This window comes from Artemia franciscana, chromosome 11 (assembly GCF_032884065.1).
Source record: "Artemia franciscana chromosome 11, ASM3288406v1, whole genome shotgun sequence".
In the NCBI taxonomy this organism is placed as follows: Eukaryota; Metazoa; Arthropoda; class Branchiopoda; order Anostraca; family Artemiidae; genus Artemia; species Artemia franciscana.
This window is the reverse complement of record NC_088873.1, coordinates 19,017,568-19,035,977: the sequence shown is the minus strand read 5'-3', so window position 1 is coordinate 19,035,977 and position 18,410 is coordinate 19,017,568. Positions and strand designations below refer to the sequence as shown.

Below are 18,410 nucleotides of genomic sequence, written 5' to 3'. Positions count from 1 at the left end.
ATGTTATCCTTTCCGAAGATTTCAATATTGACCTTCTTGCTTTTCTGCTTATCTGCTTCCTACTTGCCTGATACCAACAAAAATTTCACTTAGTTCAGCTTCTCTCATTGATAATATTTTTACATCTAAACCAATTCAAGCAAAATTTTCTGTTTCAAGTGATATATCGGATCATTTGCTGCTGGTTTCAGATTTAGCTTTTACTTATAAAATACCACAGGTGAGTAAGGAACGTCAAGTACAGTTAATAAATAAAATAACATTAAAGCACCTGAATGAAAGTCTTGGACTGTTGGATTGGCAGAATGTAATAGTTATGAAGGATACAGATGTGGCAACTGATACTTTCCGAAGAAATTTCAATTGCTGCCTTGCCTCTAGTTGCCCATTTGTTACGAATAAAATTTGCAGAGACCATGGATAATGGTCTCTACAAATGATAAATTTGTAGAGACCTATGGTCCTATAAGACCATGGATAACGTCTGGAATTTGATATCAGTTAAGAAAAAAAAATCAGTTATTTAAAAAGCTGTTAAAGTATCCAACTGATTATAATATTAAAAATTTTCAAATTTTCAAAAATAAATTAACCACACTGATACGATTGTCGAAACATAGGTATTATAAAGAGTCTTTCGACGAAGCTCAAAATTCTCCTCGCAAAACGTGGTCTTTAATTAATTCTTTTATAAAAAAAGAAGGAAGTCTAAGTTTCCTGAAGTTATTAGTTTAGAAGATGGATCGACTACTAATAAATCAGAGAAAGTGGCTGATATTTTGAATACTTATTTTGCTAATATAGGAGAGAAAATTGTTTCATCAGTAATGAACCAGTTTGATTCACGTAGTAATAAACATTTTTCTTCATACCTTCCATCTCCTCAATGTAACTCAATTTTTTTCGGGCCTATTTCTCTGTCTGAAATAACAAAAAATAGTGGGTGATCTAAATCCAGGTAATTCCACGGGAATTGACGGGTTTAGTTCTATAATTGTTCAAGAAATATTGTCTGGAGTAATATTACCATTACAGCCTTTAAATGATCTTTCATCTAAAACTGGAGTTTTAAATCTGCTTTTAAATCAGTTTTAAATCTGGATTTTTTTAATCTGCATCTGCTTTTAAAGAAGCGCGGATAATTCCGCTTCACAAAGGTGACTCTCCTGAAAACCCTACAAATTATCGCCCTATTTCTATTTTGTCAGCATTTTCTAAAATACTTGAGAAGGCAATTTATAAGAGGTTTTATGACTTTCTTAAGCCGTCTAATCTTTTTTACAAATTCCCAGTTTGGTTTCCGGTCTGGACACAATACTGAACACGCCATCGATGCTCTCATCCAATATATTCAATAATATATTTAGATTAAAAAAACAAAAGAACATTCGATACAATATCCCATTGTATTCTTTTTGTAAATTCGATAATTCTGATGTGCACGGACCGACCTTGGATCTAGTTAAATCTCATCTTGATAAGAGAAAGCAACGATTAGATGGCAGCAATTTCCTCTCTTCGCATGTACCTCAGTCTTCCAAGGTTGGGGTACCTCAGGGCTCTGTCCTAGGTCCTCTGCTTTTTCTTAATTTACATAAATGATCTTCACCACTTTTCAACAATCCCGTGTCTCAATACAGATTTTGCTGATGATACGGCAGTTTCAATTTCTGAGAGGAATGACGAGGAGTTTTAGGCAAAACTGGATATTGCATTTTCTAATGTTCTAGATTGGTGTTCTTCAAATTTTATTGCTTTGAATGTGTCGAAACTAATTTCATAATTTAAGGCAGAAATTCAAATATCTGCCCTCGTATTACCCGAGTTACTTCTTCAAGTATCTATTATCAATATCTCGGGTGAAAATGATAGAGTACCTTGGACTTGTGATTGACGAAAGCTTATCTTTTAAAACTCACATTCAAAATCTACGCTTAAAAATTTCAAGATATGTTGGTTTAATGCGAAGGCTGAAGCTTTATTTGCCCTACTCTGCTTTACGAAGTATTTATTTTGCTCTGATTCAGACTAATATTAATTATTGTTCTCTAGTATATTTATCTACAGTTAAAAGCCATATTAAACCAATACAGATTTTACAGAATAAAGCTCTAAGAATCCTTAAACTTTTTATTCCATCACCAATTGAACTTCCAAATAAGTCTACAACAGCATCTTTAAATACATCCTAGATAATACTTCCAGTTTCTCGACAATTTACTTTAGGAGCAATTCTTTTCAAATTCAATTATGACATTAAGAAAATAAATCACCATTTTACCTCAATCAAACTTTGTTCTCCCAATCGCAAGATTTACATAATTATAACAATCAACAAAAAAAAGAGTATCTACATAGATGAGTATGGTACTGAGAGATCTAAATTCGCTCCGTTTGTGTCTATAGCTCGGTGTTGGGATGCTCACAAGGATCTTATTGATAAATTTTCCTCTGTCCATATAATAAAAAGGAAACTTAATTTCATTTAGTTCATGATTATTCTTAATTAAGCATCTTTTTAATAAGGCAAAGTAATTTGTATGGTTTGTTGCTCTGGGTGAATGTGGGCCTCTCAGGCTATCTTTTAGTATGAAGTTATATTTAATAATATCGAAATTTTTAATTTTTTCAATAATATTGAAAGATCCTGGGCGAGCAGCTACTTTCATATTATTATTGTGTTATTGTATCTTTGCCGTCGTGTTTATCTTTGTATTGTAGAGTAATTTGTTATTGTATCTTTGGGTAGGCCTAGTTTTTTAGCTTGCTTCCCCATGGGCCTTTAATAAAGCATTAATAAATAAATGAACTTGAACTTAAAGTGAGCACCTGAAGAATCCGGGGAAGTTAAACACGAAGGGTGCTTGAAAGCACAGGATAGCTACTCCCCAGCCCCCCCCTTGCACTTCCTGGCTGAAGGGCTAAGAAACATAGATCGTCATCGCCGGTAGGGACTATAAAGTTCACTACCACCATATTCTTCATCTTTTTTTAACATGAGCATATTAAATAAAATACATAAGATACTATAAGCATAAAAAGCGAAAATAGCGACGAAGATCACAATGCCTTTCCGTGTCAAACAAACAAAACTTAGAAACTACAATGAAATTTTTCCAAGACAGTGGAATTCGATTCAGTGAATATTTTGGCCCCATATCCAAGGGCCGTCTTCAGCACAACACCAGATATATATATATATATATATATATATATATATATATATATATATATATATATATATATATATATATATCTTCTATATTTATAAAAATAAGTTGTTTGTTTGTGCGTCTGTCTATCTGTCCGCATATGACGTCTGAATTATTTCATCACTAGCTGTTGGGGTGGCGCTTCGCACCCCCCAAGCCCCCCCGCGCGCGTAAGTCGTTAAGCGCCATATTAGGTACGCGCCATTGTAGTTCTGTCCCTGTGTACCACCTGTGAATACAGATAAGATATATATATATATATATATATATATATATATATATATATATATATATATATATATATATATATATATATATACGTTTTTAACTATGTAAAACATGCGAATATACAACATTCTTCGCTGTCCCATTGTCTATGCATATAAATAGAATGTCAGGTTTACTGACTCTTGAACATGCAACATATAATTGTCCGTGGGAAAAACAATCCGTATTCAGATCTATACCTCATTATTCTAATGATGTGTCCCTGTGTCCCGGTCGTCATTTATATTCCCTGTGTCCCGGTCATCATTTGTGTCCCGGTGTCCCAGTTTGTAATTTCTCTTTGAGTGTCCCGGTCGTCATTTATATTCCCTGTGTCCCGGTCGTCATTTGTGTCCCGGTGTCCCGGCCTGTAATTTCTATTCGAACAATCCCTGTGTCCCGGTCGTCATTTATATATCCCGCTTGTGCCCCCGGCGTCCCCGTTGTAGTTGTGTCCCTGTGTCCCCGTCGTCAATTATATTCCCTGTGTCCCGGTCGTGATTTGTGTCCGGGTGTCCCAGTCTGTAATTTCTCTTTGAGGTTCCCGGTCGTCATTTATATTCCCTGTTTCCCGGTCGTCATTTGTGTCCCGGTGTCCCGGTATGTAATTTCATCAGTTGACAAACATGACGTCAGTCACAAACAACTTCATGACGCATACAGCTCAATCCTTAAAATGACGTCAGTCGACAAACATGACGCCAGTCGACACACAAACATGACGTCACTCGACACACACACACAGACAACTTATAATGACGTCAGTCGACACACAAACATGACGTCACTCGACACACACACACACACAGACAACTTATTTTTATATAGATAGATAGATAGATATACCAATTCAAAAACGAATGTATTCAAGCCGAAGTAGCTGAGTTGGTAAAGCGTTATGTTCCAGGTTCTAGGTCCGAGAGGTTCCAGGTTCGAACCTTGGCTTTACCATTAATACAAAAGAGGAAAAAAACTAAAAAAGGTAAAAACTACAAAAAAACTAAAAAGAAAATACAAAAAACTAAAAAAGCTAAAAAACTAAAGAAAAACTAAAAAAAGGTAAAAAACTAAAAACTAAAAAGGAAAAAACTAAAAAAAGTAAAAACTACAAAAAAACTAAAAAGAAAAAAACTAAAAACTAATAAAAAAACTAAAGAAAACTTAAAATGCTAAAAACTGAAAAAAAAAACTAAAAAAAGGAAAAAAAACTGAAAAATAAAGGAGAAAAGGAAAACTAAAAAAATTAATAATAAAAATTAAAAAAAAACTAAAAAAGGTAAAAACTACAAAAAAACTCAAAAGAAAAAAGCTAAAAAAACTAAAAAAGCTAAAAAAAGGTAAAAACAAAAAAAAAACTAAAAGAAAAAAAAGAAAAAAACAAAAAATTTATTTCATCATATACCAATTCAAAGACGAATGTATATACAGACCGGGACACCGGGATACCAATGACGACCGGGACACCGGGAATATGACTGACGAAATTACAGACTGGGACACAAATGACGACCGGGACACAAGGAATATAAATGACGACTGGGACACAGGGACACAACTACAACGGGGACGCCGTGGGGCACAGGGGGGATATATAAATGACGATGGGGACGCAGGGAATTTTTATTAGCAATCACCATCAACAAAGCTCAAGGGCAATCATTAGAATAATGAAGTATAGATCTGAACACGGATTGTTTTTCCCATGGACAATTATAAGAGTCGGTAAACCTGACAATCTATTTATATGTACAGACAATGGGACAGCGAAGAATGTTGTATATTCACAAGTTTTACGTATATATATATATATATATATATATATATATATATATATATATATATATATATATATATATATATATATATATATATATATATATATATATTCACAGGTGGGACACAGGGACACAACTACAATGGCGCGTAACTAATATGGCGCGTAACGACTTACGCGCGCGGGGGGGCTTGGGGGCACGAAGCGCCCCCACCAACTAGGTGTTGCGGTGGCGCGAAGCGCCATCCCAACAGCTAGTATATATATATATATATATATATATATATATATATATATATATATATATATATATATATATATATATATATATATATATATATATATATATATATATATATATATATATATATATATATATATATATCTGGTATTGTTCTGAAGACGACCCTTGGATATAAGGCCAGAATATTCACTGAATTGGATTCCACTGTCTTGGAAAAAATTTCTCTATTGGTTCTCAGTTGTGTTTGTTTGATATGGTACAATATTTTTACGATAGTATTGTTCTAGTTTAACTCGTGGCTGATCAGAATAAAGTCAAAAAGTAAAATTTTCGCTAAAAATAAATTCTAGGCAATGATGTACGGTGACCTGCATAATGTTAATGTTGCCAATATCCCATTTCCTATGACTCCACTATGTTCGAAGCCGACCAAAACCCAGTATATTGGTCAGCCGACCAAAAATTACTTTAGAAAAATTTGGAACCAGTCTACTAATTAGGTGAAAACCATCTGTGAGTACTATCTAAACTTACTCTTTACAAATATCATTGTTCTATTTGCTTTTACACGAGAGGAAAGGTCATCTATAAATTTCAAAGTAACAGAGAACCTAGGGGTCGCAGAATAAAGCCCAATACCCTCAACATTATCTCAACGATGGTAGAAAACAACTCAAACAGATTAAATGGGATTTAGCAAAGTGGGGACTTAGATATACTTCAATAGTTTCTAGATTAAAAAGGATGCTAAAATTCACAAAACGCTAGAACATTTTCTATAAGAATCTCCAGCCGCCTCCCCCTCCCTAAATAGGAATCTAAAGGCCAAAATACTTTTTTTTTTATTTGCTCAAAACCTACCTTATTCCAATAATAATCATTCAGTGAGAAAAGAAAGACTGAAATTATGACTATCCTTTTCACCTCCTTCTACAAATATTAGCTTTATAAAAATAGATATTTAAATATATACATCAAGTGTATTTTTCAAAAATGGTAGATTTTACAAACCTCATTGAAATCAGTCATGCAAGGATTTTAAACTGGCATGCTTGGGGGATCCTTAGGGCAATGATATCTCACCTCCCCCCTTACCGCATATATACATACTGTACGTCTTCCGACTCGCTGATCAGAAATCTGAGCTTGGTAGTCACGCATCTGATTGCAATATCAGACATCCTGAAACATTGCAGTGTGAATGTTCTAAATCAAAATAGACTGACTATGCAAATTCATTTCACAAAGAATACTTGATTTCCATAACTAATGATATATTCTTCTGTTCATGCATAGCAGTATCTGTAATTTTCTTTATTTTTATTTTTTCATCTTTTCTTATTTCTTTTAATTTCTAGTTATTTTAACTTCTGTACCTTATTGGTTTCACTTATTCATTAATACTAATTTCCTTTTATTTAAAGCTTGAATAATTCTACGACTTAATTTCTGCTCGTCTTAGGTTTTAATGTTGCTTTTTACTTTTCTTCAAAAACTATAAATAATTGGCGAAGATTACACTGTCTTTTTTATAGATGGTTTTAGTTTTAATTTTCTCGTTTTGACTATTAATTTTGTCCCTTATCATACTTTTTGTTTTGCCGAGGACGGCCAATAGACCGTTATACGAAATATCCGCTGTGATTGCATGCTATATTTTATGCAGTTTTCAGAATATTTTTCCATTAACTTCCTATATTTTGCTTGAGACACTTCTTTTTTTGGAATACAATTTAATAATCTTAAAAAAACTATAATTCATCTACCGAAAAAGAGTGTTTGCACCGTCTGACCATCAATACTTTGGTATATTTTTATCTCTTGATATAAAAAAAATTAATCTTTATGAAACCATCTGCTTGTCCACTGTAATCCCATCTTAAAACGAAATTAAATAAAAAAAACAAGTTTTTTTAAATGAAAGTCAGGAGCAACATTAAAACTTAAAACGAATAGAAATTACTACGTAAATGGAAGGAGCTTTTCCTCCTCAACGCCCCGCTCTTTACGCTAAAGTTCAACTCTTTCTCTTAACACAATTTTTAAAACAGTAAGAAGCTTTAGCGTAAAGAGGGTTGAGGAGGAAACTTTAGCATAAACTTTAGCGTTGAGGAGGAAAAGCCCCTTTCATATACGGAGTAATTTCTGTTCGTTTTAAGTTTTAATGTTGCTCCTTACTTTCATTAAAAAAAACTTTTTTTTTCATTTAATTTCTGGACGTTTTTGAATTAATGCATGTTTTGATCTTGGCTCTCCACACATAAATAATTAAAACGAAATTTGCATATTAATTAATTGCAATTAATCGGAAGATTTTGAGAAAAAAGGAGCGAGGGAGGAGGCCTAGTTGCCCTCGAATTTTTTTTATTAGTTAAAAAGAAACTAGAACTTTTAATTTTTTACAAACGTTTTCATTGGTAAAAAATATACGTAACTTACGAATAAACTTACGTAACGAACTTCTATATTCGTATGTTTTTATTGCGTATATGAGGGGGATTCAACCCTTGTCGATACCTCCCTTTTTACACTAAAGCTTAAATTTTGTCCCAATTCCTTAAGAATGACCTCTGAATCATAAAGGCCGTAGAATAAATAGCTGAAATTACTAAAAATACTTTAGCGTAAAAAGTGAGGTATAACAAGGAAGTAAACCCCTCATATGCGTAATAATTTTTGTTCGTTTAAGTTTTAATGCTGCTCCTTACTTTCAGTAGAAACAACTTTTCTTATCTGTTTTTCATTGTTTTTTTTTTCAAATAATGCTAGAAAATCCTGCGCCCCCTTCAGTGAAATTCTCTTCCCCCATGAGAAGTTTCTCCATGGAAATATTCTCCGACGTAACCCCCTCAACTCTCCCCCTAAACAAAAAAAAACTCCCCTTGAAAACGTCTGTACACTTCCTAGTAACCATTACTATATGTAAACACAGGTCAAAGTTTGTAACTTGCAGCCCCTCCCACGGGGACTGCGGGGGAGTAAGTCGTCCCTGAAGACATAGTTATTAGGTTTTTCGACTATGATGAATAAAATGGCCATCTCAGAATTTTGATTCGGTCACTTTTGGGGAAAAAGCGTGGGAGGGGGCCTAGGTACCCTCCAATTTTTGGATCACTTAAAAAGGGCACCAGAACTTTTAATTTCCGTTAGAATGAGCCCTCTTGCGACATTCTAGGACCATTCAGTCGATACGATCACCCCTGGAAAAAAAAAAAAAAAAAAATGCATCCGTGATCTGTCTTCTGGCAAAAAAAGCGAAATTCCACATTTTTGTAGATAGGAGCTTGAAACTTGTACAATAAGGTATAACTGATTAATAGGTATAACTGATATAATAATAAGGTATAACTGATATTAATAAGGCTCGTAACTTTTGATGGGTATAACTGATCTTGAAGAAACTTATATATTTAAAATCAGCATTCAAATGTGATTCTTTTGATAGAACTATTGGTATAAAAATTCCATTTTTTTAGAGTTTCGGTTACTATTGAGCCGGGTCGCTCCTTACTACAGTTCGTTACCACGAACTGTTTGATCAGGATAACTACCTCTGCCATTCAATGCACTTGTATAATAGTAATCATTTGTCTACAGTTTATCTAATAATTTATCTAAAGTGCAAGAAATATAATACAAACAAAAGTGGGATAAACAAAAACAGGAACCAAAATGAAAAGCAATACAATCAACAAGATGGAAAACATGGGAAAAGAATGGCTCAAAATAAAAAAAGAAAAAGACTCATAAAATCCCTTCTGTAGCAAGGAGTGCAATAGATATAACGTATATACGTTATATCTATAGCATTAAAATTCTGTAAAATTTTGTATTCTTACGTAACGGTGGCAAACGCGGAAAAAATTTCACCTACTGAAAATGCACTGAACGGAGCTTAAATCAACAATTTTAGATTTTCTTTTGATCCCAAAAAACTAGAAATCATTACAATAGCAATACGGAATTTGAGTAAAATAAATGAAAGGATACAATATCCATTGAAATTTCAAATTACCTCAACGCAGTTTCGAAGATTTCCATACTTTCTTAAATACTCCACACCATCACCATGTTTTCCTAGTTCCCCATATAAGTGATTTGGAACAGGGAAGCTCCTGACTGTATGAGGTTCGTCACTGACACGTCCATAGGCCCCTCTTTCATCCTTTTGATGTTGACTCAAAGATTCACAAAGACCAAGCTCAAGTCGAGCAACGTACCTTAAACCAAGTTGTTTTATTTACTTATATAGGAAATCTGAGAATAACTGGGGGACAACTTCTGATTATTTCATATTACTTTTTTTCTGCTTATTAAAAAGTAATACTGGCAAACAAATGAGAATTTTCTTTTCTTTTTCTAAATTATGGAAAAAATTGAGAAAAAATTAGGCCAGCCCATGATGAACACTAGCAAGCCTTCCTTATTTAAATCGTCTTTGTTTTTTAGCAGTCTAAGTCTTCATAAAAATCTTATTACAAAAATATTCCAAGGCCCAAACAGTTGGTATTAATTAACAAAAATAAACTGTTACGCTAAATAATATTACCTGCAGCTTTCTCCCCCGCCCCCCTCAATTATTAAAAGATGTATCTTTCGTGATGCTACTCAAAGGTCAAAGGTCAATGAGCTACATAATCTACTAAATTTCACAGTTTAGGAAAGTTCAGTTAGTGTCGCTTGGGCCCAAAATACAAACTCCAATTTTTAAAGGGAAACAAAGATTGTTACGCAAATCAACACAGTATTTGGAGGGATCGCAGGAGTATTTTGAACCGGAGTATGCTGTCAAAATCGGGAAGAAGCTTTCTGAAACAAAGCACCTTGTCTGTAATTCTAAATCACAGCTTAGATACCAATATACAGTTATGAGAACTCGATTTATTTTTGGGACACAGTGCACGGTAGTGATGCTAGCGGCTGGAGACAGGAAACCGGCAACAGAGCTTAGATAACCAATATTGGTTTCTAAGCTGTGTATGCAACAAAACAAAATTGCGTTCCCGCCTATGGTGTTATAGTACGATCCACGCGTCAAAGAGCGGGCTTGGGGGAGGCGCCAAGTTCAGAGTTCCGTACCAAAAGCTTCTCATGGGCAAGATAGGAGTTTTCATAACAGTAAATTGGTATCTAAGCTGTAAACCCAAAGGGCGAAGAGACCTGGAGAGCATATGAATAATGTTGAAACATTATTCATTAATTATTCATTGATTTTGTTGATTATTCATTGATTTAATGCGGTAAGAAGCTGAGGAACAAATCAGATTGTATTGGTCCGTAACGTCCTATTTTGTAATTACCAGAATTTTTTGTATTGCATTAAAATGTAAGACTAATAAAACGGTGGACTAAATATTAAAGGGTGTCTACAGGATACACAAAATTGATATGAATGACAGTTGGATTCTAGGCGTTTACCCCCCTCCCTCAAAAATACCGCCGTGGAAAATGCCACCCGGACTCCCCCCCTTTGGAAAATAGGTTTTTCCAAGTTTGAGAATCTTATTTGAGTTCTCCTTTTTTTAGTTTCGTTGAGAAGATCTAGGGAAAGTGAAAGAGTAATTTATACACCATAAGTATCTTAAAAACATGGCAAAAATTGCTAATTTATTTTTGTAGAAAGGAATCCAAATGACCTGCTGCGATTTTGGCAATAACGGGCGCCAAATAAAAAAAAAAAGAACAAAATGTAGGTGAAAAATCACCAAAATTAAGCTAAAAAGATACGGCACCATAAAGTTTAAGAAGGTTTAGATTTCCTTTGAAAGCATTTGGGAAACTTTTGCTTCGGGAACCATGACATTATTATTGTTTAAGTTTTTACGGACGAAAGTGTTGTCAAATTCTGCGCGCTAGTTTTTCTTATCTTCCAAGTGTAGAACTACCAAAAATCCCCATTGATAAATAAATAAAACCCTAAACGAACATAAATTACAACAGCTAACCTAGTCAAACTGAAAACACGCAAAAAATAAAAAGATTGGACTCACAAACCCCCTGTCTTTTCAAGATCAGAACATAATTTGCACTTAAAAAAAAAAAAATAATAGTAATCGTGGATTGTCAGTTTAAAATACATATTCTGATGTTTAGTCCAATGTATTTTGTTTCCAGAAAGTGCAAATCATGTTCTGGTCTTGAGGTGTGGGGTTGTCAGCCCTACTCAGGTTAATTTTAGATTGTTTTGAGTTTGAATCGGTTATTTATTGAAACTTATGGTCGTTTTGGGTTTAATTTACTTTTTTATGGTGATTCATGGTAGGTTTACGATTGGAAAATTATTTGAATTTATTTCTACTCATTTTTGCGTCAACAGAGCTCTTTACTTTTCTTTAACAAACATATTTTGTTGAAAAAGTTTTATTAAATTAAAAAGATTCCTATTCCCCCCAGACAATTCCATTCTAGCCGAAAATTCCAACCAAAAAATATCTTATGGACGATCTCGGGTGAGAAATTTTTCTTAGCACGCTTTCATTTGAAACAGACTTTAATTTCCGATTGTTTTAAAAATAATGCCGGTAATCCCCTAGTCCGTAGAAGTTTTCCAGAAAAAAGCATCCTCCCACCAATCCCATAGTTGAAAGTTGCACCCACAGAAACTTTCCCGTGGAAAATATATCCCCCGAAAAATCCCCCCCAACTACAGAGAGACACTATACAATTCCAAACCAGTAAAACTTCCCCTGGAATTCTAGCAAATTCTTCGCAGTGCAAAATTTCACAGGAAGGTTCAGCCCCTAGAAACTTTCCTTCCCACGAAGACTTCTACCTGTGGAAAACCCCCATAGCTAAAAATATACTCTCTTCCCCAGAAAAGTGTCTGTATACTTACCAATAATAAATTCTAAACGTAAACAATGCACAAACTTTATCACTTACACCTCTTTCTCCGAGGGTCGTGAGGGGTCATGTTATCCCTATCAATAACAATTCATCTGCCCATTCATCAAAAATTATACTGCAGCATTTTTGTTGAACATTTAGGCTACTGTAAAAAAAAACTATTGCTGTTCGAAAAACTTGAATATTCTAATTATGTTCAAAATTTCACCTACAATCCAACACTTTTATTCTTAAGTTGGAAAAGTGAAATCTACTTTAAAAGTACTCTTAATATTAATAAACCAATACCATGGAAGTCATACGATATCGAACTGCAACTAATACAAAAAAAACGTTTAAAAAACGTTACTGATCGCGTATGGGGTATTATGAAAAAAGAGTGGTCAGCGTATACCCCCCCCCCCCGCAGAAAGCCCCCGGCGTTTATCCCGCAGGAAATACCCCCATACCCGTGGAATGTAAGGCCTTCCAAATTTGGGAATTTTATTTCAGTTCAGTTTTTTTTTATTTTACGTAGGGGGAAGGAATTTTGGTTTTTGCATATTATACGCCACTCTCGTAAAATTTGAGAACAAACCGGTTTCTTAATTTCGATTTCTTAAGCTTGTATTTTCCACGAGGGGGGATGGGGTTTTTCGTACGGTATTTTCTGCGGGGGTATTTTGGGGAGAGGGGGAGGGGTAAGCACCTAGAACAAAACAAAAACACGGAATAATTTTCGTCGTTTTAAATTTTAATGTCGCATTTTGATTTCATTGGAAAAAACACATTTCTTAATTTAATTTCGTTTTTATTAGTGTCGCAAATTCATACTGTAGGGATTAATTTACTTCCGATAATTAACATTCCATGCAAGTACAGAGGTTGAAAGATGTTATTCTAATTCTGGGGTGTATATGGTAAATGCTATGGCGTTTTACAGCCGAAAAGAAAATAAGCACGAATAAAAATTTCTCTGTCATCAGAAACACATATTTAAAAAAGTGTTCTGAGACGTGTTATGGAATAGCTTGTCTTCTGTACAAAAAAAAATATACAAGATAAACTTATTAGTTGTTAATCAGGCTTCGTTTAAGTTCGCATCATTATAAGACTTTATTTCTGCTTGTCTTAAATTTTGATTAATAAAAAAATTCAGCAGAAGAAGTTTTTGAAAGAAAAGTAAAGAGCTATAATAAACCAAAAAAAGTTGAAATAAAGTCAAATAGTTTTCGAAACGTAAAACCGCAACAAATCACCATCAATAAATAAATGAAACCCAAATCGAACAGAAATTACAATAAATAACCGAGTTGACCTCAAAATAATCAGGTACTAAGATGAGTTGGACTGACGACCCCTATGTTTTCTAAAGACCAGAGCGTAATTTTATAACAATATATACATCGAAAGAACTGGTCTATTAAGTTAATTCCAAGTATATAAAGTTCATTAAATTTAAGGCAACCCATCAAAAGGTACAGTTTTTTAGTACTTTTAAAAATCGTCTTATTGTTCTAATTAAATGACACTTGTGTTCTAGGAGTCCTTCTTAAAGAATTGAGACAAAATTAGGCCAGCCCATGATGAACACTAGCAAGCCTTCCTTATTTAAATCGTCTTTGTTTTTTAGCAGTCTAAGTCTTCATAAAAATTTTATTACAAAAATATTCCAAGGCCCAAACAGTTGGTATTAATTAACAAAAAATAAACTGTTACGCTAACTAATATTACGTGCAGCTTTCTCTCCCGCCCCCCTCAATTATTAAAAGATGTATCTTCCGTGATGCTACTCAAAGGTCAAAGGTCAATGAGCTACATAATCTACTAAATTTCACAGTTTAGGAAAGTTCAGTTGGTGTCGCTTGGGCCCAAAATACAAACTCCTATTTTTGAAGGGAAACAAAGATTGTTACGCAAATCAACACAATATTTGGAGGGATTTGGGCAGCCGGAGGGACACAGTATTTGGGCAGCCGGGAAATATGGCCCCACCTGCATGGAGAAACCCTCTCCCCACGGAAATATCCTCTAGATATTTCAATCCCGGTGAAAATTTAACACGGACAATTACTCTTACCCACTCCATGCGTAAAATTGAGATGGAAAAGATAAAGCATGACATACAAACAGGATTCAGTAAAAGAATTCTTGCAAATTCTCGCAGTGTATATTTTCCCCTGAAAAGTTCACTCCTTGAAAATTCCCTCCCTATGGAAAAATTTCCCAACGGAAAAACCCCGAATAGGAAATTTGTCACCCCCACCCAAAAATGTATGATTGCATCCCAATAACAAATACTATGCGTAAACAATGGGCCAATTTTATAACTTAAAAAACTTCCGCTGGGGCTGTGGGGGGCATTTTATACCCAAAGGCATAGTTATTGAGTCTTTCAACTATGATGAACAAAATGGCAATCTGAAAATTTTGATCGGACGATTTTGAAAAAAAGGGGGACGGGTAGGGGGCCTAGTTGCCATCCAGTTTTCGACAATTCAAAAAGGGCACTAGAACTTTTAATTTCCGTTCGAAAGAGCCCTCTTCCGATATTCTAGGACCACTGGATCAATACAATCAACCCTGGGAAAAAACAAGTAAACATTCATCCATGGTCTCTCTTTGGGCAAAAAATAAAAAATTCCACATGCAGATAAGAGCTTGAAACCTGTACAGTAGGGTTCTCTTATACGCTGAATCAGATGGCGAGATTTTCATTAGGATCACTTGACTATTGAGGGGTGATTTGCCCTTTTTAGAAAATTAGAAAAATTTTCTGAGGTTCGTGACCTTTGATATGTAAGACAGAACGTAATGAAATTCAATTATTTGAAATCAACATAAAAATCCAATCCTTTTGATGTATATATTAGCATTAAAATTCCATTTTTAACATTTTCGGTTACTATTGAGCCGGGTCGCTCCTTACTTACAGTTCGGTACAACAAACTGTTCGAACCAGAACATAATCTACACTTTGAGAGCGACTCAGCCAAATAGTAACCAAACTCCAAAAAATGGAATTTTGATAACAATAGATACATCGAAAGAACTGACTTTTTAAGTTGATTCCAAGTATATAGTTCATTAAGTTTAGTATTACCCATCAAAACGTACGAATGAGAGAAAATTTGAATGATTTTCAAAACAGGGGGACCCCCCAAGAAGAAAAAGCGATTCAAACAAAAATACCCCCATCAAATTCAGCATGTCAGAAAGCACTACTGTGAAGGTTTCGAGCTCCTATCTACAAAAGAGGAATTTGTATTTTTTTTTTTTTTTTTTTTTTTTTTTTTTTTTTTTTTTTTTTTTTGGCAAAAGAAAGACCACGGATGCGGGTTTATATGATGTTTTGTTTGTTTGTTTGTATTTGTCGTTTTTTTCAGGGTTGATCGTAAAATCAGATCGTAGAAGATCAAAGAAGAACTCTTTCAAACAGAAAGAACGTTCTAGTGCCCTATTTTAGTGACCAAAAAGATTGGGGGGCACCAAGTCCCCTTCCAAGTCTATTTTATCCCTGAGGACATCCGATCAAAATTTTAAGATAGCCATCTAATGCAGCATAGTTGAAAGTTCTACTCTAATTTTTGAACAAATGGCTATCTCAAAACTCAAACAGCAAATAAACATTAAAACTCAAAACAGATAGAAATTATTCCGTATATGAAAAGTTACCCCCACCTCAATATCTTGCTCGTTATGCTAAGAATGTTAGAAGTTTAAAAAAGTTTTCTATTCTAATTAAACAGCCCCTGTGTGTCAGCAGCAATTCTTAAAAAATTGGGACAAACATTTAAACTTTAGCGTAAAAAGTAACGCGTTGAGGAGGGGGCAAGCCTTCATATACGGAATAATTTCTGTTTGTTTTGAGTTTTAATGTTGCTCCTACTTTCAGAAAACTTGTCTTTTTATTTAATTTCTATTCGTTTTTCAAATAATGAAGATGGATCTGGCACCCTCTATGAAATATAGCAGCCCCCCCCCTCACGGGAAAATCCGTGAAAATTTCATCAAACGTAAAGTACACCCCCCCCCCTCATCAAGTTACCTTTAAACAGTTTCATTCTCGCTTAAAATAAAAATAATCTTTCACAACTGTCAACGTAATTTTTATTAGGTTCTTTACCAGCCGAGTTATTCATAATTTTATTAAATATTCTCTTTTAGTTCATGCTCATCTAAATTGTCATTTCTATTATTAGCGTTGACCCTCGATAGACTAGGGGTAGGGATCGGTCGATAATCGACTGAACATTGGTCACGGAGATCACGGCTCATTAAAGCGCAATAAATGGGCAATGGCACGAATTAAAACATGGATATCGCATTTGAAATTTTCGCCGAAATATCACCCCCGGCGCTAAGGATATGGACGTTTTCAATAGATATCAAAAAGCTCGTGGTAACGAGCGACCCGGCTCAATAGTAACCGAAACTCTAAAAAATGGAATTTTGATACAAATAGTTACATCAAAAGAATCGCATTGTAATGCTGATTTTAAATATATAAATTTCATCAAGATCAGATTGTATGACCCCATAAAAGTCATACAATCTTAACAAAAATCACACCATTAGATTCAGCGTATCAGAGAACCTTATTGTAGAAGTTTCAAGCTCCTATCTACAATAATATAGAATTTCGCATTTTTTGCCAGAAGACGGATCACGGATGCGTGTTTATTTGTTTGTTTGTTGTTTTTTTTTCCTAAGGGTGATCGTATCGACTGAGTGGTTCTAGAATGTTACGGGAGGGCTCATTCTAACGAAATTAAAAGTTCTAGTGCCCTTTTTAAGTGACCAAAAAAATTGGAGGGCACCTAGGCCCCCTCCCACGCTCATTTTTTCCCAAAAGTCACCGGATCAACATTTTGAGATAGCCATTTTATTCACCATAGTCGTAAAACCTAATAACTATGTCTTTAGGGACGACTCACTCCCCCGCAGTCCCCGTGGGAGGGGCTGCAAGTTACAAACTTTGACCTGTGTTTACATACAGTAATGGTTACTGGAAAGTGTACAGACATTTTCAGAGGGATTTTTTTGGTTTAGGGGGGGAGAGTTTGGGGGTGGTTACGTGGGAAGATATTTCCATGGAGAAACTTCTAATGGGGGAAGAGAATTTCAATGAAGGGGGCGCAGAATTTTCTAGCATCATTTGAAAAAAAAAACAATGAAAAAATAAATATGAAAAGTTTTTTCTACTGAAAGTAAGGAGCAGCATTAAAACTTAAAACGAACAAAAATTATTACGCATAAAAGGGGTTTACCTCCTCGTTATACCTCACTCTTTACGCTAAAGTATTTTTAATAATTTCAACTATTTATTTTACGGCCTTTGTGATTCAGATGTAATTCTTAAGGAATTGGGACAAAATTAAGCTTTAGTGTAAAGAGCGAGGTATCGACGAGGGTTGAACCCCCTTATATACGCAATAAAAACATATGAATATAGAAGTTCGTTACGTAAGTTAATTCGTAAGTTAAGTATATTTTTTACCAATGAAAACATTTGTAAAAAATTAAAAGTTCTAGTTGCTAGTCTACTTTTTTAAGTTATCAAAAACTTGGAGGGCAACTAGGCCTCCTCCCTCGCGCCTTTTTTCTCGGAATTTTCCAAGATCAAAAGATGCATTAATTCAAAAACGCTCAGAAATTAAATAAAAAAAACAAGTTTTTTAAATGAAAGTAAGGAGCAACATTAAAACTTAAAACGAACAGAAGTTACTCCGTATATGGAAGGGGCTTCTCCTCCTCAACGCCCCACTCTTTACGCTAAAGTTTCTTACTGTTTTAAAAATAGAGTTAAGAGAAAGAGTCAAACTTTAGCGTAAAGAGCGAGGCGTTGAGGAGGAAAAGCCCCTTTCATATACGGAGTAATTTCTGTTCGTTTTAAGTTTTAATGTTGCTCCTTACTTTCATTTCAAAAACTTGTTTTTTTATTTAATCACGCACCAAGAGCATGAAAAAATAGATTCTTCGGGATCACCTCATCAACACGCAAGTGACGTAAACTGATTTAACTTTTGACTAGTTTTACAAAAATACTACATATAAAATTTTGTATTCTAATACGATAGTAGTTCCT

The 18,410-nt window shown here is 34.4% G+C and overlaps 1 protein-coding gene across 5 annotated transcripts in view; it reads right to left on the bottom strand.

Annotated features, from left to right (window-relative positions):
* The window catches only part of LOC136032922 (rapamycin-insensitive companion of mTOR-like), a 167,492-nt gene that overhangs the window by 67,795 nt on the left and 81,287 nt on the right, over positions 1 to 18,410 (bottom strand). For all 5 annotated transcript variants that reach the window (XM_065713389.1, XM_065713386.1, XM_065713387.1 and 2 more), the window contains exon 15: positions 9,513 to 9,717. In XM_065713389.1, coding sequence (XP_065569461.1) covers positions 9,513 to 9,717 — 205 coding nt within the window. The remainder of the gene's footprint in view (positions 1 to 9,512; positions 9,718 to 18,410) is intronic.